The sequence below is a fragment of the Pygoscelis adeliae genome, unplaced genomic scaffold (assembly GCF_000699105.1).
Source record: "Pygoscelis adeliae isolate BGI_AS28 unplaced genomic scaffold, ASM69910v1 Scaffold4, whole genome shotgun sequence".
Taxonomy (NCBI): Eukaryota; Metazoa; Chordata; class Aves; order Sphenisciformes; family Spheniscidae; genus Pygoscelis; species Pygoscelis adeliae.
This window is the reverse complement of record NW_008824986.1, coordinates 463,493-485,606: the sequence shown is the minus strand read 5'-3', so window position 1 is coordinate 485,606 and position 22,114 is coordinate 463,493. Positions and strand designations below refer to the sequence as shown.

Genomic DNA, 22,114 nt, shown 5'->3' with positions numbered 1-22,114 from the left:
GCTGCACAGTTCATGCTGAGGATGGGACGCCAGCAATCCCTTCTCCTTTGTTTTGCCTGGGTTGAAGATGTTTATCCACCAAAAGATCCCTCATCTCTGCCTCCATGGGAGAACACGTGCAGGAGGATCGCTTTTGACAGGCAACCCAGTGCTGTGGCCCTATAAGATTGCGCCGAGAATCAGGGTCCAGCAGCAGACAGCAGCACGGAGACAGCTCAAACCAGGAGATTAAACTCAAGCTTCAGAGGAGCCGCAGGTTTTACAGCTTCATCTGCTCTGCACGCAGTGACAACAGTCACCAGCTCACCCAGCGGCAGCCGCTACCCCCAGCGTGTCCTGATCGGGAGCAGCAGTGAATGAAGGAACAAACTCGGAAAGCCGGGAGGGACGGGAGGTTGCTTTCCATGGGAAATCAGCATGCTACGGTGCTGTTATCCCCTTCGGGGAAGGGAAGAAGCAAAAAAAATCCTAGGCACCCACTGACAAGCATGGAGAAAAATTAAGTGGTGTTTCTGAAGAGGTGCCTCAATGCGGAGCAATGAAACCTGTTTCTTTTCAGACTCTCTGCACCCTCCCTTGGATATTCCCGACAGTACTCGCAGCAGAGCACGACCCCATCACCCCAAACTCTTCTTGCACTATCTTACACTTCAAGGGAGGGGAGGGACCCAGACAGGATCAGACCATGGGCTGCGACTTGCCCAAATAAACATCAGGCTATTTTTCCATCTCATAAGGGATGATACATTTGAATTAATGCTTGTAAAACGCGTCCACAACTTGGGACGGAAAACCCTGCGGAAGAGCAGAGAACAATCGCTCTTCCAAATCATCTGGCTAAAGCACAACTGTGGTACCCATGCCAGCTACAGCAGGGAAGGCGCCAACTCTTCAGCAAACTGCTGCGTTACAGAGCTGATAGCAGCATTAAGCAAAAAGGATTGATAGAGGAAAAGTTACTGATGGCAAAAAACATGGATGGATTAAAAATTAAAAAAAAAAAAAGATTTAGAAATGTGAAAGTAACACTCAGAAACACTGATGGACTCTAAGAAGAGTCCACTGAACTCCAGCAAACTCTATCCATCAGAGCTCTTCTGATTAACCTCCTTTGCTGCATGAACCACAGCCTCCAATCCGCTTTTGGGATCCCACCTATCTGCTTAACGTGCCTCACTCCTGCGACCTCCCACACAGACCTGTCAGGGCCTCTCAGGTCTGAGCAGCACCTCTGTCGCTCCTCGGCAGGCTGACTCGTGAACACAGCTCAGCAATGGAAAGCTGTTGGTAAAAGAGGGACCTCAAGGGCCAGCCTGCCTGTGCCCTGTTTCGGCTTTGCAGATTTATGCTACCAACATCTCCCTGTTGACCACCCCAATGGTCTACAGAAGGCTGTTACCTCCACAGCACAAAAGGGCAGAAGCTGCCCCAGCTCCCAGGCTGCAGTACGTGCTGGCAGAGCTCCTTCTTCCTCATCCTGAGAAATGCACCGAAACCCTTTCCGTTTGCGAGCTAAACTCCCCCAAACTACGACACACAAACCCCAAACCCAATCCCCTGGTGGCTCCCTGGAGATGAGACACAACCAGGCAATGTGTCAAGATCTGGGGAGTTTGTTCAAATAATAGATTTTTTTTCTTCTATTTTCAACTGTCAAAATATGTTTTCTGAAACAGTTTGGTGCTGAAAAAGAAATATCTGATTCCTGTATTATTCAGTCTGGACACCACTCCGCCAATGATTATCTGTCAGAGGTTTAATTGTGTTTGGAAGCTTGCCAGCAATAATGCACAAGAAGTGTAGGAAAAACAGGTAAACAGGCACTCATCCAGAGAGGCAGCTCTTCCTGGCGTTCCCCACCTCCTCTCCAAATTAGCAACTGCTTCCTTTTCTTGGCTTTTAAAGGACCACTGGCCGGGCATCCAACACCTTCCATTACTGCACAGGTGTTACAGGATTAAGACATCGTGCAGAGTCGCAAGGCAAGGGTGGGAAGCGAGGGCTAGGAAGGGCAGAGAGGGAAGGTAGTCGTCATCTGGGCTGTCACCACGAGCATGCTGCCTGCGCCAAGGCCTCCAAGGATCAGCCACAAAGCTTGGCAGGCATATGCGGATCATTTGTTTTGTTCTGCAAGTGTGCAGCTGGCTCTGGAGTGTCTCTCCATCACCAATATAGCATTGAGTCCTTCCACCCAGATAACACGAAGAACAGCCCTTCCCCTCTCGTTTTCTTCCAACCTCGGGCAGGTTTTAAAAGGTGGCAGCAGAGGCCCTTTCACCTCATTTACCTTAGGAAGAATAAAGTATGCAGGCTTCCGGAAGGAGAAAATCTGGCCATAGAAGTCCCAGCGGCCTATCTTTTGGGAGTGCAGCTGATCTATATCATAAGCAAAGCACTAATTCCTTTATCGTTTGCTTTCAGCTTGCTATTACTCGAGTCATTTATATCCGCAAGCTTTGCCATGAACCACCAAGACCTGAAACTACAAACAAGCGAGCATCTTGGGTTAGCACAAGCCCAACACGGGATGCAAGTCAGGGGTATCTCCTCATGACACAGGAAAAGCCCTTCCGATTAAATCATCGGTGCCGTCCCTCGGAAAGCAATAACAATATAACCATCTCTATCTGGAAAAGTACCACCAATATAAGAGCAAGAAGCACGTATGGAGTTTGGGGAGAAAGATCCCAGGTGTACACGATGGGAGGATTCTTTTTTATATTTTTATTTTACTGAGCCAAAGTAAATGCCACATAAATGCCAAGAAGCTATTGGTATGTTCACAAATGCCACCTCATGGATGTTTTGCATATATTTCACTCAGTAATCATAAAGCAACAGTCTGAAGAACCAAAAGAGGTCATCGGCTCCACCGTCCTCTCCTTCCCCTAGGCAGGAACAGCTAGCTCATTGCTGGCAGATCCTGGATTAACATCTCTGTTCCCTCCAAAGAACCGAGACCCTCACTTCTCCTGCTCCTCTAGGGCAGTGCTTCATTATCCTTCCTATTACAAAGGTCTTCCTAACACCTACTTTGAACCTCTTGCTGCAATTTAAGCCCATTATTTCTCACCCTACCATCAGAGCACGGAGGACAGAGTATCCACTACTGACAAAAGCTTTCACATGCTTAAAGAGTTTTTCCTACGTGTTGTCCTCCTCCTTACCTTTATTAGCCTCAAACCAACTCTAAGTCTTTCAGTCTCAGCTCGCAGACATTTTCTAGCCCTCCCGATTATCTTATTGTTGCCTTCTGGGCTCTTTGCACCCATCCATGGTGCCCAAAACTGGACAAGTACTTCAGCTGGGGGCTGAGTGCTAAGCGTAGTCAGAGGTTTACTTTACAGACATTTGCCTCTTTCTTTTATTTCCACAGACCCACTCAGCTGGCTTGTGCTCTGGAGCAGTCCCCCATAACCCAAACCCCGGCCCGTGGGGCTGGTATCGAGGCAGTTCTCCATCCTGCACTGATGCCACCGCTCCCTCCTGGACCTGCCCTTGTTCGCAGCAGCCCATTTGTTTCTGCCCGATTTCTCAAGATCATTTGGAGCTCTGTTCCCTCCTACTAACACGTGCAATTTTCCTGCCTCTCCCCAGCTGGGTTTCATCTGTAGACCTAAGAGGAGCATGCTTCATACCGTCCATAACACCCTCCTGACCTCCACGGGTGGGAAGGGTATGAGGTTTCCAGATGAGCTCTGCGAACATGGAAGCAGCCGATCCTTCTCCTCTGACTGCTGCCATGCGAAACCTCAGCTCTTCATAAAACTGGAGCAAAGCCACCTCAGCTGCCAGAGGGTGATGCAGCAGTGGGGAGGGTGACATTCAGCAACAGTCTAAATTAATCTGTCAGGACTGATTTCTTGCAAATAAAACTATTTGGGGCCAGATGCAGGCCTTTGTTCAGCTGAGATCCTCTCCCGCCAGGGCCCCCCCTCCTTCACAAGCCAAATCGAGAGATACTCCTGCCACTGCCATACTGCAAAACCTTTGCTTTAGCTCAGGGTTTTTGGTCCATTCTCCCCCTCGCCACAAATCCATGAAAATTCATGCGCTGGAGGAAATCAGACCCTAGTTGCTATGGTGAAAGGCATTCTGCAAACTAAGAAACAAATACAAGTGGGACATTTGGAGGTTACCAGATTTTTGCACATCTTTCAGACAAGAATAAAAAAAACCTCCAGCACATTAAAGGCTCTGCTAACTTCCCAGACCCTGCTATGTCTCAAACGTGAGGGATTTACAGTACAACTTATTTAAGGAAATTAATAATCAAGCACTGCATTTCTCCAAAGAAGCCTCATCCCCATGGTTCCTAGCACTGCCTATTATAGCAAAGGCAGCAACAGTTTTTAAGAGCTGGGCTTTGGCTTTGCTGCAGAAATGCCAGGAGGCTTGAGACGCATTCGGGAATACTAGGACGAGGAGCGAGTAACCTACTCATTACACTCACCAAACCACTAAGAGGAGGAGCCCAGCTATAGAGCCAGTAAATTAATTCAGACAGACCCGGGAAATTATCCGGCAGAAGGGTCACAGCACCTTTGGGATGATCTGCCTACTTTTGCTAATCAATGTGTTCTTCCTTTTTTTTTTGCACTTCATGTGCTGGGTCCCTGTCTTCTATTAAGGTGCTGCTGTAATTCAACCCCTGCCAGCTCCACCAGGAAAAATTGTCCTCTTAAGATCAAAGAGGTGATGCTGTCTCGGCTGGCTGGTGGCAGAACAGCAGTCTCGGGGAAATGAGTAGGCAGGATGCCCACTGGGTGGGAGGCAGAGGCACCCACAGCACGACCTCCAAAGGCAGAGGCATGCACAGCACCTCCAAAACGGCTGAGCTGCTGGGCTGGAGGGGACTGCGGCGGTGCTGGGGGGCACGGAGCAGCACACTGCTTTGATCTGCTATGGCACACCGCAGGCAGCCCTGCCCGGAAGGGGCAAGGGGATTCAGAAACTTTATAACCCTCTCAGCAAATCCTCCCTCTTGCAGCACTCGTGGTTCCTGCTAAAATTAAGTCAGAGAGGTGCTGAGCACCTCTGAAAAAAAAAAGAGGCTTCTCCCCTTTACGGTAAGGTCACCAAATGGATCTCTGTCACACGCGGGCAAGTCAGCACAAACCTTCTGCACTTCCTGCACTGCATTCTCCTCAGTGCAGTGTCTCAGCCTTCTCTCAACGCCTCCAACGCCGCCCTGTCGCTCTGCTCCAAGGCCCAAACACTCCAACAAAGATATTTTCCCTATATTGTCTAGTCTGGTTTTTCAAATGCTACTTCAGATTCCCATTTCACAGAATGCAAATAATGTGAATAAGCCTGTTTTTTCCTGAAGAATATAATTCATAGGAAAGCATTTTCATGGCAACCCCAATTTAATCTCCTTTTTTCCCCAGATCATACAAATGTTGATCTCCAGTCTTGTCTGCTCAACTGTCACATCCCCCCATCCCACTGTTGCTCTAATTGCGCACTGCTGAGCCCCCTCAATCATTTCAGTATCCCTCGATAATGACAGGATCAGAACTGAAAGCAAAAATCCTCTCCTCTGCAAAGTGGCATTACAGCCTTTCATTTCTGCTTTTGATTCTTCTGTAAAACCGAGGCGAGGAAAGCACTGGCTTATTTCTGATACAGTGATGTTGCACCACAATCTCTTATTCAGTCTGTTCTCACCCCAGTGGATTTTTGTTTGGTATTTTTAACTCTAAACTTTCCAAGCAGCCACCTCCTGTTAGGTACTTGTTCCAGCTGCCAGTCCTACTTCGGATATATAACTGTATCACCTCACTGAGTGTAACAAGATGTTCTTACCCTTTTCGAACACTGGGCAGTCTTGATCTCACCTAACGCAGGTTCTTTGTCCCTTTGATTTCACCTCAGCTTAAAAATACACCAAGAAAAGACTCTGTCTCCTTAAATTCACTAACAAGAGTTACACAGAAAAGGCCTGGGTACCGATGGCTGCAGAACATGAGAAGCACTCCTCATCTGCAAGCGGAATTGATAACGGTAGCGCTACACAAGGGTAGATATTAATTTGTTTAGCGCTTGGTGGGTTTGGGGTATTTTGAGGGGTTAGGGCGTTTATCCAGGACAAGATTTTTCTTTTTCATTGTATCCCTCTATACAGCACTGCATCAAATGTCTTAAACTGAACTACCGCACACCACAGCCACTGCACTATTCTCACCCAGCGAGATAAAAATGATAAGAGAGAACACTACCAGATTTGTTTGCTATGATTGGTTCTCCACTAGCCCCGGTACATCAGTCAGTAAATGCACTTTCCCCCTGCTCCAACTGAAAGCAGATACATACCCATAATTTAATACCCTGTATGCACACCCCAAAAGAGAACAAGCCTCATCGAATTACGCCTTGTCCGACCTAGAAGCCCTCCCAGAGCAGCCCTGCAGCCCGGCTGCTCTGCTCCCACTGCTGGACCAGGGCACGGCAGTATGTGTCACTGCCTCAACTGATCCCCATTCCCAGTCTTGCATCCCAGCTTAAAGTCTGCCCCTAATGCCCTAAGACATAAGATGTGCAGCTTTCTGCTGTTGTACCTCAGTAGCTGCTCCCTCAATATTTAATCTTGTAAGCTGTTAATGCACAGATTTGTGCTAAGCGGCGGGGTTCATCTTTTTCTGTACTCAAAATTTGCTTTCCTCTTGCTTGAATGTGGCAAAGGCCACTCTTTTACTCCTCAGACCTCAAGTCAAAAATCATTCAATTTTAACCGAGCGAGAGTCCAGGTGGGTTTCTTCCTACTGGAAGCCCTCCTTTCCTTTAAAAATTATTTTAGAAAATTTTGGCCAGGCGGTACCTTCGCATTTCTTTGCATTTTTATTTAGCCTTAGTTTTTTCACTAAGCAAAATAAATAAAAGCCTGGAGGCAGCCAAGCCTCATCTCCGGAGATGCAGGCAGCTGCCCCAGCCACCTCTGTGCCAGGGCTGTGCCGCTTGGCCAGCTGCGACGCAGGGCACACAGCCACCGCCTGGGAGGACACAGGGGGAGGCAAGGCAGAGGGGCTGCCAAATCAGCATCTCCCAGAGGCCCGGCTGCCCGCCCAGCCTGCCCCATCTCTCACGGGGAAGGAGCTGCCGCTGTCTTTCAGCTGAGAATTGCTGCCCCCTCCCTCCACTCTCCAAGAGACGATCCACTTTGTTCCCAACCGGAGCAAGAGTTCAGTACGTGACTCGGATGTTCAAAGGACTCAGTCAGCTAGCCACTAGCCACCCTAGAATAAATACATATTGCTCCATATGAAGCAGTTCATAAAGCATCCCCAGCTTCTTGGGACTAGACTAGACAAGCACAAAGCTAAAGCATCTAGCACTTTTGTGGGAGACGCAAATCACTCAGCTGTTGGGGCGTACACTCCCTTGGGCTTTCAGCACCAGCTAGGCCAGGGAGCCTATTTTCATGGAGATTCTTCAAGACAGAAGTAATTTAAACTCCCAAACGCAACTCATCCTACAGGATCTATTTTCTGAGCAGTGTGGGAAGGTACCGGCCTGCACAACCATTTATTAGCACAAATAGGAGTGTATGTTTAACTCTGCGGAACGGGTAGAACAAAGGATTATTAAATAAAATTCTGATTAGTTCTGCTGAAAGCAAAATACCAGCTGGAGCCTGGGGTAACGCAGGCACGCTATCAGCAAACATGTGCTGCCAGCGCATCTGCACACACACACACCAGCTCTGACCACGGGGGAGCCTCAGACTGGAACAGCAGAACCAAGGTATCCCCATCGTGCTCTGTGCTCTGACAGCTCAGGTCCTGCCCTCCGCTAGGCAAAGCCTTTGGCCTGACAGCGCCAGTTGTAGCTGCACAACGGGAATGAGAGCAATGAAACCCAAGTTTTCCGACTTGATGCCCTCCTACCAGTAGCCGTGCTTTGTCAGCTTTCCAAGTGGGAACACTGCCACCCAACACCGCTATCGCAGAGTCCCACCACCTGGAAACATGCACGGCACATCGGCACAAGGGGATCGCACCTGCAAGCCAGCCTACCTAACTGCAGCCATATTCATTAACAGCCCATCGTTTAGATCCTAGTGCAAAAGTTAATGAAGCCACTTTGCAAGAGGGCAGCCTCCCTGAACAGAAGATAAATAATGTATGTAAAAGGGGGCTGGGAGCGAACCGGTGCATCCTTGCAAGGTCATGCTAGAATGCATCAGTGGCTGGCTGAGGCTGGGCTCCTCTGGTAAGAAGCCTGGAGCTATTTATGACTCATGTAATTAATTAATGCCAATGGGCGTTCTGCTGCAGGCACGTGGGAGACCAAAGGGAAATACGAAGAGAGCAGGTTAGGAAATGTAGTGGAGGTGGGGGAGAAGGATGACGTTTCTTGCGGCAAGACATGCTTTGAAGTAATTATCAACAGTCCAAACAGCCAGCGGCTCTTTTGGCTACATCAGTACAAAATCAATTAGGAGCTTTAAAAATGCATCGGCTCATATTTCAGAGAGCAGTAAGAATAAGAAGTAGCCATCTGAGGCAGGGCAGTTGCATTTCTTAGCGCCGCACATCACCAGACCCACAGATCCTCAGACCCCGCAGTGCGGTCCACAAATGATGTGACCAGTAGAGGGAGCATCATTAATGCCTTCCAAATCGTAAACGTTTTTGGATGAGGAGCATTAAGGAAGACTGATGGTTTGATTTTACGTCTCTCTAAAGTCTGAGGACAAGTTTAACAGATGCAAGAGAAAGAAGCCAAGGGGAAAGTGACACATGGGCATACGCCTTGAAAGCTGAGTCCCTGCAGGCACTCAGGGCTCCTGACATACACCACCTTCCCTTTCTGGAGCCTAGCTCTGACACCCGGAGCTAACCAAAACTCACAGATCACATTAAGAAAGGGACTGCGTCCCTTTCCTGCTTCAGTTTGCAATACTGCAGTCTCACACCAAACACTCAACATGTGGCGATGCTGAGTCATGACACCGCGCTTGCACAGACCATTTGAGGACAATGAGAGCTTAACCTAATTTTGTCCCTTTGTTTGTCCTCTGTGCAGAGGAGATCAACCAGTTCCACTCCCTGCCTTCAGATCCCCATGCATCCAGTGCCTAATACATTATATGGCAAAACTGTAAACACAAATAAAACGCACCCTTTCCCTCCTCTGGTGCCCTAAAGTCCTTCTGGGCTGTCCAGCTCCCATCCAGCCTGCATCCTCTCTCATGCCTGTTGCCAGAATATCTTCTATCAGTTCCCAAATGTATTCATGCATTGTCCCATCTCCCTCTTACCATAGCTGCCTGCAACAAATCCCCTTACACAATGAGCACTGCAAATTTGCTTACAACCCAGTTTTGTTTTCCATTTCTACTTCTCTGTGCTTGCCTTTTCTCTCTGGACACTTGCAGGGGCCAAGCACCACAGCATCAGTCTGGCACTGCCATCTGGATGAGCAGCAGAGGCTGCCTCTGCTGCCTGCAGTCTCAACCCTGGCAGGCAAAGCCTGGGAAGCTGCAGGATGCTCCCCTTCGAGCCTTACCCACCTCCGCGGTCTAGGGGATCTTGCTTCCTACCCTCTGATCACTGCCAAAGTCCTCAGATCCTGGCTGGTGGGACTCCCTTCCGCTATCTGCTATTTTTCTGGAGCAAAACCATGCAAATCAATAGCAGGGATTAAAAAAAAAGAAGAAAAGAATAAGTGAAATGGCAGTAGGTTTTAGTTTCATAAATATATATGAGTGAGCAGAACAAGAGCAACGAAGTACTCCTTTCTGGTGGGCTAAGAATCGACATGAGCCTGAGTCTCCAGGGTAAAACACAAGCAAAGTAAACAACAACACGAACACCCACTTAGCATTCGTGCTACATACTCCTGATCTGAGCCTCACCAGCTTTAAGAACGCTTCTGTTAAATACTGTAATGCTCCCAATTACGAGTGATCTGGATTGTTTATTTTCTAAACAGATCCCCCCCCCCCCCCCAGGAGATCCCATAAGCCTAAGACAAAAGCAGTCTTGAAAAGGTGTTTCAATCTTTTTTGGCTATGCAATATCCACAGCTGGCTCGATTTCCCTAACTGTTTCATACTGACCTTGAGGATATTTCGGCCATTGAACGACTCCCGTTCCTTGAAAGATGATTTACCAGTCATTGTATTGTTTCGCTCTTCAGCTGTAAAGAGAAAAGCCACCACCAGAATGAGCTTCAGATGGGAGAACTGTGTGTGCTGTACTTCACCCCCCACTCTCTCCCTCCCCAGTCAGCTGCCAGCTAATAAACCATCTTTGCCCAGTTCTTAGTGCAAAAACACTTCCACTTTGGTTTTAAAGAGAACAAGGCTGAATACACAGGAATTGGTGCCTTTATTGGGATCACCTACATTACCTGGAGGGAAGACCCTAAGTCATAGCTACTGCTAGGGCGATTCTGTGGGGCTGATGGTTCAGTGCAACACATCTGCTTCTCTCTGGCTGATTTTAATCCCACATCCTGCCAGGGTGAGAGTCAGCACTGCGAGTGCTTGCATCGCCTGGAACAGCACCAAGTACCAGACTGAGCATGTGAGCACAATGCCAGGCACGATCCGGACAGCACCTATACAAACCTCTGCTGCCTGCCCCGGGAAGCACATACGTGTGGTGTGTATGCTTCCGTGGGGTGGGCACGCAGCCATGCACACAGACATTAAGAATAGCAACCTAGGCCTATAGTAACTGCCAAATGCCTACGTCTTAGATCCATTTCCCCAGAGCACGTCTGGATTTTTATATAATCCCTAAGTACATGATCTGTTCTTTCCACAGGACCTCTGCCTCACTCAGTTAATATTTTCAATGTTTCTTTTTCATCTCCAGCATTAACTACGAAGTCCCACTCACACCTAGCACGCTATTCAAATCCTGTATTGAATATAAAGCGACTTCTATGGCTATCTGTGTAACGCTTTCACCATTGTGTCTGAACGCCTCACACGCCTCATGGGGCTGTTCAGAATATAGATTCATAATGCCAGACGCAGCTGCCCGTGTGCCTCCCCTAACAGAAAGCCACATCAGCACTTTGGGCTTACGTTTTCACCAATTCTCAGGGCTCAATTTGAGAGAGCTAAGCCCCATCTTTTCAGGGTTTCTACCACCTGAGTGTGCTTATCTGACCTTAGTAGCAGTTGTCCCCAAAGTCTGCCGCTGGGTGCACAGAAAACTGTAACACAAACCATCTGCTGTTATCGCTGTCCATACAGAGACTCACAGAGGCGGTAACTGGAGAATACTCGACATAACCTATCGGCATTGCACAGAGGCCACTATGCCAGAGAAAGCTACGAAAAGCTTCAGTGCAATGCTGTTAAGGCTTGCAAACTACACACCAATGCCAGAGCACATGCATGTTTGCACATGGAGAACAAAGCTGTAATATACTGCCCCTCCCTAAACGCAATGCATCTGAGGCTGCTTTATAAAGTAATGCGATAAGAACAATGCTACAGACTGCTAGAGCAGACAATCTTTTGGCAGAGACAGCAGACACTATACACTCAATAACAGCTCATATTCAGCTTCGTAGCCATCTGAATCTGATTTAACGAGAATGACACTGGAATCGCGTTCCTAAACCAACAGGCAATCTTTAACTTGACCAAAAAGGATCACGTTTTCATCTTGTTTAAAGGTCAGCACAGCACATCGAGTTGTTACTGAATTTCAATTTAATGTTGGGACACAGAGAGCCCAAGACCTCACATGGTACTTGAACGCATTCCTCTCTGGCCCAGATCTTATGAGTGCTACTGGGCAATAGTGTTTCTGAAGCTATGACGAAGAATTTAGAAAAGATCCAGAAAGTGCTCAAAGCATGCCTGCTTTCTCCAGCTCTGCTGATTGCTTTTTCATTTTCTTCTGGGATTTATTTAGTGACATCCCCCCACAACCTTGTAGGTATTTTTGAGATTAGGAAAAATCACAAAATTTTAAAAAAAGAAACATAAAAGCCAACAAAAGCATTTCCCATTCAGAGGTAATACTTTAAATGCATTTATCAGTAAGGATAAGGGATACGCACCACTTGGATCTTTCCTGAAGAGAGTGTTCATGACTGTAGCATGCAGTTTCACCCTATCCCATTCTTTAAGCATCAGGCCAGAGGCCACAAACCTTTCCACCAGTTGATCAGCGATCACCTGCAATCTGGGAAGGCAAAAACAGAAAGAACAGAGCAGTGTAAACCAAGGAGAAACCCCTGCGTCGTCAGCTTTTTGCCATTCAGCCAGGGAGGGCAGCATGTGTGAAATGAAGTCTCTGCACGCACATGGGGAAAGGGAGCTAGTCTCTCATGGAAAGCGAACAGAACCATCAGGATTCAGCTCTAACGCACAAAGTTCTGGCTCTTTTGCAAAGCCTCCTCGGTGATCACTTCTGCTGCAAATATTCCACGAAGAAGGGCAGATTTAGCATAGCAGAGAGCTTGTTCGCAGTGACAGATGTTATTAGGGCTTCAAGGATGCATCTTTCTACTGCCAGGAAACACAATAAGACTCTCCTTACAAATGCTAAAATCTGCAGACCCCCAGGGGGGCTTAGGCACCTTGACACCTGGAGGACCTGCTCTGCTCAGGGACTGCGACCTGTACAGTGCACTGGGCCGCATCTCGGACCCTCTCTGTCCCAAATAAGCAACCCAGTCACTGGGCTTAATTTCTGGGATAGTCCAGAACGTGGTGGCAGAGGGCACAAACCCAGACAGCACGTCCTGGTGAATGCTCCAGCTTTGGAGCTACTGAGCAAGCAGAATCAAAGGACTTATTGCCACCTTCTTGTCTGGCCTCGGTCGGGGATGAAAGCAGCCATGGCTGCTGGGATCTGTGGGCAGACCTGTCCTAGGATAGGCAGCAGGAGCAGGCAGGTGATCAGAGCAGTGCGCTCACGTATCCTATGTCTAAAGAGCTGAAGGAACTTCCAGGCTGCTGCTGACCCCCACAAAATTTCTGCAGTGCCTGAGCCTTCCCAAAAGCAGCAAGGATGTGCTAGAACAATAGATTCCCATCCCCGAAAACAAGGCAAGATGTTTTCTTGTTTCATACTCTCTGCAGAAGAATTTGGGCTTCTCTCACCACATCCAAGGAATTAGACAGCTCTCTGCTCCACCAGGTCCCACACCACTTTGGCATCTCAGCTGCAGGGGGAGAGGCAGCGTGTGGCCTCTCTGAGGCTGGTCCCCTGAGCCCAGAGCTGCCATGTTCTGGTTGCCACCTCCTACCCCACCGTCAGTTTCGTACTGCCCCTCACGGGCTGCCAGCCCCCATGTGATGATTTCAAGACTCTCAAACTACCAATTGTCATGGTTTTCTACCACTTTCTGGCTTTACATCAGTGATTTTTAAAATTAGCAATGACAAAGATTAAATGAATATCATTACAGACAATACTAAAACAAATTAACAGAGAATAGCTCAAGTGAAAATGGTGCTTTATTACGTTACAAAGTTAATCAAGAAAATAAAACAAATTAGAATGAATTATAATGGAAATTATTTGCCATGTGGGAGGCATCAGAGCATGATCCCTCTCTCAGTCTGAACCATTATATGTGCAGAAGGGTTTGCCAACCCCTAATTCTGTCTGCAGTTATGCAAGCTAAGTCAGGGTAAATCAAATCTCCTGCTTTATAGCTTAAGCTGATCAAGATCATCCAAAGATCAGGAAGGAACTCCACCCCTCAGCCATGCCAGGAACTACACAGCGCTAGCAAGACGTCTTGCGTGAGACAGGAAGGCACACACCTCTCTTAAACGTGGGCTGCAGCAGTCCGATCCAGCACAGTGAACCACACGGCTGCCGCTCTCCCCTAGTATTGGCCTTGTGGCTGAGAAACTCTGCTTTCTATCTGCTTTCCCCATTTCCCTGAGCAAAGCACAGCAGGTTTTAGCAGGCAAGAGGTGCAAGGAGCTGCTCAACAATGATCTGTCTAGCAGACCAGAAAAGGAAGCAGAGTCTTCTGGAGGAATCACCATTTGTTCCCTCTTTATAATCACCGTTTGTCCAACACTGCGTCTGCTGGAATCTCAAAGGAAGCAAAAGAAGCTTCCACTGCTCTCCATCAACACAAAAGTATCTTCTTTCCCCTCTGCAAAGCTAAATGTTTTCTGGATGCTTGCTAACAGTTAAGGAACTATATTAGGGGAGAAGTGCCAGATGAATTAATTTGCAGGTGAGGGCAGGACCGTTCTAGGTCAAGGATAAAAACTTAAAAATTGCGTGGCCCTCTCTGATCATGCTGCTATGCAAAAAGCAAAAAAGGTGTTGTGGAAGAGAAGTCTGGCAGCCTCCAGGTGCCATGCAAAAGCACAAGATCTGGGTTTGGTCAAAACCTCAGCTAATACATCTCTGTGCAGGACAGAAGAGACATCAGCCCTTTGTCGGGGGGGCAGGTGGGGGTTGTTTTCAGTTTCAAGGCAAGGTGGATTTGAAGACCTCATTTCTCTCCCCTTCCAAAATCAGCTCTGCCACCCCTAATGCACATCAGCATTTTCTGCTAGCATTATGGCTAAGTGGGTTCTCAGCAAAATGGATACAGCTGGCATCTGAAGCAGACCACAGTGCTAGTACCAACAATTCAAGCTGTCTCCAGATGCAGGCAGACATCACTGCCTCACTTTAGGCCCTACTTACGCTCTTCAGCATTTCTCTACCAGCTCCTCAGGTCACAGACTTATTTTCATATGCAAGGAGCTGCGCAAGCACTGCACCTCAGAGGTGATCCAGAGCTCGGTGACTCAGGAGAAAAGAGGCCCATACCTCAGCTCTCAGAGCTGACACCGGATGCTTTCTACAACAAACCCACCGAAGGGCATTTGGGTCATCCAGTGTCTGCCTCTGGCTTGTTTTTCTGAGTGCTTCTGCCTTGTTTCTCCCTGTGCTTCTCTTCTGTCTCCTGGCTGACCTCTAGCTTGTCGTGGTTCTCCACTCGCCCCATTTGTTTTATCTCACCTCTTTCAGGGTAGGACAGACTTCAAAGTGGAAGAGCCGAGAAGAGGAAAAGATTTCAATTCCTATTGCCTCCCAGCAATTCTTACATTTTCATTTTCCCACCCATTTCCTTATCCCACTTCCGATCTTTTTCTTCAACACAGCCTCCGAAGTGCGGTTTTAAGCAGGGGGCCCCCCTTGTCTCCTCAGCCCTTGGGGACAGGAGATGCCAGAACATGTCCTTTCTTCCCTGAGCCAGTTCCTGCTCACAGCCTCCCTCCTCCAGCTGCACTGCTCCACGCTCCCCTGCTAGCTCCTGCTGTCCTCTAGCAACAGGAACAGACACCAAAGGGCAGCACTGCCAGAAAAAGAGAAGGCTAAGGCTCAGGGAGATAAGGCTAAAGCTCTTTTGGCTACCTCCCTACCTCCTTTGGCACCCATCTCACAACTGGCAGCACAGAGTACAACAGCTCTTACGTTTCCCCAGTCTTCCAGAAAGCACTAAAAGAAAAGACGGTGCTGCCACTGGTGACATATTTGTCAAAAACGAGATGGAGGAAGGTTGTCCAGACACCGCCACATCCTGGGCAGCGCTGTTTGTAGAGCTAAAACCATCAGCCACAGTGGCAAAGAGCACAAACACACACACTGACACCAACCAGGCTTCGAGATTTCACACCAGCAGCTCAGAAGACAGACATTTCACACCCAGCGCCTGTTCCAGGCTGCATACAGACACAAAAAACAACTCTGTAACCAAGCCTTTTCTGAGGACCTTCTGGTGTAACTGGGTTTTAAGAATAATTAAGTGCTGCAGAATATGCCAGGCTGTCCAGATTAATCTGGATTGCAGGTTGGGAACTAGACAGCAGAGGCCAAGTTGTCCTGCCTTCTAAGTCATTTCAGGAGTATCTCCTTGGCCATCTTATCACTGCGTGCGCCACAACACCATTATTCAATCTGACAGACTGCTACAGAAACAAATGACATCTTTCAGCCGTGCCACCAGTGACTGATTTAAAGAGCAAACACATCACTGCCTTAACCGGTTTAGGAAGCAAGAATGACTTCATCTTCCTGACTGCTGGCCCAAGGACTGCTAGCAGTACCCACCAGCTTCAGACAGCAGAGGGTTTCTCTGGCACACCGCTACTGCTGCCACGGCACATTGAGGAGGAATGAAAAAAAGGGAGCATGGGGAACTCACCTATCCGAGCCATCCTTCATGTGGACTTTGGCATAAAGGACGTCCGTCATGGCAGGGTCATCGTTCATGTACTCCACTCCTGCTACCTCCACGGTCAGGGGCTTGCCTCCAGCAATTTGGCTAAAATGCAAGAAATCCCTTATGTTAAAAAGCAAAACATCACACCTGCTTTTGAAATACAACACATAGAACTCCTCATGCACACACTGAATATTTCGTTTTACTAAGGGAATAACATAAAATACATTCTTTGCTATAGTTAAACATAACTTTGAGGTTAAGTGGGACTTAAATGCTATACAGACCATATGGGGCAGTGAACTCCACTGAGGAATTCTTTTTTTTCCCCTATATCTTTCAGGTTGTTTGCACTGAAAAAACCCAAACACAGAAAAGGCTCCCTAATTTCTAAAACTCAAAAGGCTACAGCTGCTATTGTCTCATCATCTCAAGAAACACTGTAAAAACATTTAAACTTATATGTTCAGTGTTTTAGACACACATTAAGTCAACTTGTCAGTTTTCACAGGCCATCTCAACGCAGAGATCTCCATTTACATTTCAGAAAACCCATCAGCAATAAAATGGTACAAGTTCTCATTCCAGAGAAGCTCCTGCCTTCCCCGTGAAGAGAGCGATCATGACACAAAGTCCCTAGCTCGTTGATTTTCGCTGGGAAAAGTACTCGACACAGAATGCAGTTTTAAGTACATTTCAACATCCACTTACAAATGCTGGAAGTAAATAGAGCTGTTTTAAAATCAGCTCCAGCTACTTTTGCAGGAAGGCAAAACTGAAAACGTGTGCAGGATATAATATGCTCTCCACCTGCAAACACACTGTGAAGTGTATCTGCTTCCAAACACGCCGCCTCCTTGCCTTTACCATCAGAACATCACAGTGAGGCAGGGCACCGCAGCAAAAGCTCCCTGTGAGTAGGTGCCGTTGTCTCATTTAACACCGAGGTCTCGTGGAAAGTACAGGGAGTGTCTGGGCAGGCAGAAGTAACGAACACCAGTTAACAATGTGAGCCTGACTTTGCTCTAACCTTGCTCACTTCTGTTCAGCCTGCCCCTTAGAGACTGCTTTTGAGATTCTCAGCAAAGCTTCCCAGGTGGAATAAGGAGAGCATGATTTTCCCTTCCAGTACGTTTACAGGGAGGAAAACAGCACAAGTACAGTCATGCACATGAGACCGAGAGCATTTGAGGCCATGTATTCTAAAAAGGGTCAAAAAGGGCACATCTACCTTCACACGGCACTGCCTGCGTTTAGAAAAGTAAGTGATCGCTAATGAAGGCTTATGTGGGTGGAAGGGAGCCTAAATTAATTTTCGAAGTGTATTTATTTGGGTATGGCAGGGGAAATAACTAAAGGTTACATTCAAGTGTTGATTCCCCCTCCACTAAAGGAAATGGAGGGTAGAAATTTTGTCTGCTTCAGTTCAATCCACCTATGAGGAAGCTGGCACTTTCCAAATACTGCAGGCAGAGCCTTCCCCTGGAAATGCACTTGCATTTCAGTTCAACAGCTGCACAACTGGAGCCGTCATTCTAAAGACAGAGGTATGAATTTTGGCGACGCATTAATTCCCACAGATATTAGCTGGCACAGCGTGGCTAATTCTTCATGCACTGAGGCAATAAATAAATAAATAAATAAATAGAAATCAAAGATCCATGTTCTATGTGCAAAGGCTTTGCAGAAATAAATAAATAAACCAATCCCTCAGGCCATCTCCAATTTCTAAGCTGAACAGAGATAAGCCAATTACAGTGTCATTCAACCACATTTACAGTTAAAGCCCTAACATCTGCAGCTCAGTGTTAACAGGCAGCAAGAAAGCCCTGGTCCTGGAGCAGCACTGAATGTTTCAGACTGACTACTCACACGGCTCATGCTGGCTTCCCTGCACACAGCTCCCCGCATCAAGAAATGCATGTCAAGGACACCTCAGCATCTGCTCTGAGGCAGGAGGGAAGCAGCGTGCCAGAGCCCACTGCAGGCAATGCGCGAAGGTAATGGAGCTCGTCCCTCCCTCTGCAGCAGGCAGAGCAAAAATTGCTCACACAAAAATAACGGGGATGCGTGTGAGAAAAAGAAATTATTACAGCAGGTTTTCAGGGAATGCTGAGGGTTTGAGCTGAGCTGTGAGATGCTGTTAGACTCTTTGTGACTGCTTGGTGATTTCTACTGCTCCCATTTGAAACATTTCAGCCTTTTTCTAAATTTCTGAGTTGAGATAGACTATTGAGCTGCTTTTCTCTTCGTTGTCCCTTGTCAAAGACAGCTTGCTGCTTTTCCCCCACTCATGCCCTTGGTGATGACATCCCTTTTTTATCACTTACTCCACAAAGTCCTCTTTGCATCGCTGTAGGAGGTCACACGCTTTCTGGGTCTCTTGCTCATTCAGAAGTACCAGCGTCCCAAGAGTCAGGTGAAGCTTTGCAGGGTTCTGGAACAGGCTGCTGCTGACCCCGTGATCCTACAAATCCATCAATCAATCATATATAGTTGTCTTATCTCATACACACACACACACCCCTCCATCAGAGGGATAAATACTACAGAGAACAGGTACCAAGCCACTGGCATCAAACCTTCTATCCCTGCATCACTAGTTGGGTTGGTAGTGACTCGAAGTTGAAATGAGTAACAACATTTCACAGGCTTTGCGAGAAAGCGAGTTCAGCCTGGCAGGCGAGGCACAGCCCCCCCACTGCACGCACGCTCCCTGCAGGCCTTTTCATCGGAGCTGCTGAACGGCAGCCTGGAAGCTCATTAGGACAGGCTCTAACTCTGGACCCAGGAGCAGCAGCACTCACTCGTACGGGGTTTCAAGAGACTTCCATAGCTGTCAAAGCAGCAGCTGCCATCAGCAACACAAGTCAGCACAGATTTAAAACTTGAGTTAAGTCCAGTGCAATAAAGCTGGAACCAGCTGTAGTGACGAGCTCTAAATGGTCTCTAAATCCTGTCTAAACACAGGTTGCACCTCACAACACAAGCACAGCTAATACCAGCTCTGATAATTACATTTTTCTTGTTCCCATGTGCCCTATAGTTTGCCAAGATGAATTAAGTTTAAATTCCCTTTATAAGAAGAGTTACATGTTGTTGCTGGGGAAGAACTGTTCCCAGGTGGAGCAGTGGTTACGTTCAGTTTTAAAAAACATGCTCTTTTGTTCTAGGATATTTATAAAAATACCTCGAGGATGCTTAACACACCCATATTAAAACAATTATTTCCACTTAGTGGCCATTTCCCATCAGTGCACTAAATAACCTCCACTTTTAACTCCAGAAGAAGCCAACACCACTTGCCGGGCCACTGAAGCCTTTCTCTGTCTGAAAAAAAGTCCACCGACTGAGAATGACAGCTTTGAAGTTTCTAGCTGTGCTTCAGAGTTTGAAATAAAACCCTTCAGATGTTTAAACACTGCAGTATCTCAGCCCGTCACAGTTTAATGCCCCACACCTCACTCAGCATTTTTCATGTCTAATGACAACATCCATACTCTTCTTTACAGCAGTGCTTATGGGCTGGACTAGAGACAAGCCAGCCTGCAACACAGAGGCCGGTGGCTTGCTCCAGCAGCCGCAGGCTGGCAAAGCGTGGTGGTCCCCAGAAGAGAGAGAGAGCATGTACATACCTTCCACTGCTGGTAATTACTTTATTGCTGACTGAAACCCCAAATTGTACCACACTAGTACTGGCAAAGCAGGCTGCAAACCTCAGCACCGTGCAGCAGCCTGAAACAAACACAGACTAACTATGTCAGGCATGTCAGGAGCAGAGGAAAGAGGGACGGCTCCATCTCATTCCTCCCCACCTTCCTCTCTCTGCAGTAAAAGCCTTTCGGCTTCCTTTAATTCATACTGCTGTTAACGTGCATGACAGGACATGATTTCTCTCCATCAGCCTTTTTTCTCCAGTGGTATCCGTAGCAAGAGGATATTTGGCCCATCACAAAACAATAGCTCAGGTAACAGAAACTGGGAGAAAGTTTGATGTGTCCTTGCCATGGACAACCAGCCGATGTCACTCCCACAGTGCGCACAGATGATGTACAGTAATGAGAAAGTAGTTCACGGGTCAGAAAGCAAAAGTCCTACCCTCATTTTCTGCCCCAGCACGATTTGTACTGTAAACATCAACCTGCCTCAAAAGCAGCATTTTCCCCTGAGCTTTCCAACACCTGAGTGTGGGCTGATAGCTGACAAAGTGATGGCATGTCACCTCCACAAGCCACGCTACCGCTGCTGGGGAGATTAGCAGGGAAGAGCAGTGCATGGTGAGCAGGCCAAGACCTAGATAATCTTCCTGATTTACTCCCTAGTATTTCAGACAGCTCCTAAAACCCCTGCTTACACCCCTACTCTTTCACAGGCCAGCAGATCCCACTTCTCCCACGCATAAAATAGATGCTACATCAGAGGTAGCTCTCCCTGGAACACGCAATGTTTCTGCGGGCGTCTTACCAGCCCTTCATGGCTGGATGCGGCTCACCAAGATGCAAAAAAGCTTGAACCCACTTATTCTAATCCCAGATTATGATGTGCTACCCGCAAGCTGCCCTGTCCAGTGGTATGAGCCCTCTGCAACCCGACCAGCAGGGCCACACAACAGCAATGCAGAGCCTAGAAATATGTGTTCATAACGACTGCTAAGGAAAAATCACATTCGCATCCAGGGAGAATAAGCCCAAGAGATGTGATCCTATCAATGATTCTGGGGCTTTATGGACATCTTCCAAATACCTAAGGAACCCTCCCAAGGTAAGCTGCAACCGTAAGAGCAGGTTTGAGATTCAGCATCGGAGATGGGCACAGGGATCCACCGGGATCTAAGCCATGCTCTCCGAGTGCCTCTCGGCAACAAGCTCCTCTTTTCACCAGTTTCCTCCCCGTGCAGTGGGAGGTGGGCACTCCTCATAGAACAAGTCACAGTGGCTTGTGGCAAGCAGTGGCTTCCAGCCCTAATGAAAGCAGAGCACCAGATTAGGAGAGGTGAGGTGTTGCAGCAGGGAATCCCCATATTCTACAGGGGAATCTGAAAGCTGCGTGTTTGCAGGAACATGCTGGCAGATACAAACACATAAAACAGACTCTATAGTCTCTCTAAAAATTTACTGTTCAAACTTCAGTTCTCTAAGGATGTACTGAGAGGCAGGAAGAATATCCTCTTTATGCACCATCCATATGTGATGACTGTCCATTTTAGCTTATGCCTCTCCCCGACACTGCCCTGTCATGGTCAAAAAACCAACAACTCATTTCCACTCAATCTTAAAAATTCATTTTTTTCCTCCCTCCTGCTACTTAGATTTCTACCTTTGCTCTCCTCCTTTAGAAGGAACACAGAAAGGGTTTTATCTGGAGTCTTCACCTCTCTTTGCAAAGCCCAAGCACATTGTTCCTCCAAATCTAAGGCCGTGTAGTAGGGAAACCATAGGCCACAACACACTTCAGGCCTTCTACGTGACAAGGCAAAGGATGAAACTCCTTAGCTCTTCCTCCCTGGCTGCGTCCTCTCTACTGTCTTAACAGCTTACAATATTTGCAGACAGCTTCATGGTTTTGTTTTTTTTCTTAATAGCAGGATACTGTGTGCCAGCTCTATGCCCTCTCCCACCCTGATCCACAAACAAAGGAGCGAGCCAGAAAAACAGCATTTCCTCAGAACTGACTGAAGAGCTGCAGGCTGAAAAACCCCGCCCATTTTCTGTCCCTTCCACTCCGAGATATAATATCTCATTAGCAATGTTTGATATTTACAGGTTGCCATATATTATAGCAATCATATTTCTTTTCTGTACTACATCTGCAGCCTGTTAAGACTGCAAATGCTGCGTTTGCACAGCTCTGAAAGACCCGACTGTGATTTTTCACAGCAATATTACTGCAAAGTCTCTTCCCTTTTCCACCTGCATCCTCAGACAGACGTTTCAGTCCTCCCCACTCTGACACCTAC

At 47.5% G+C, this 22,114-nt stretch overlaps 1 protein-coding gene across 2 annotated transcripts in view; it reads right to left on the bottom strand.

Moving 5' to 3' along the window:
- ASCC1 (activating signal cointegrator 1 complex subunit 1) overlaps positions 1-22,114 on the bottom strand; it is a 39,900-nt gene that overhangs the window by 7,844 nt on the left and 9,942 nt on the right. For both annotated transcript variants that reach the window (XM_009325790.1, XM_009325789.1), the window contains exons 5-8: positions 18,489-18,625; positions 16,141-16,260; positions 12,031-12,155; positions 10,064-10,143 (exon numbers count right to left, since the gene is read on the bottom strand). In XM_009325790.1, the coding sequence (XP_009324065.1) occupies positions 10,064-10,143; positions 12,031-12,155; positions 16,141-16,260; positions 18,489-18,625 (462 nt within the window). The remainder of the gene's footprint in view (positions 1-10,063; positions 10,144-12,030; positions 12,156-16,140; positions 16,261-18,488; positions 18,626-22,114) is intronic.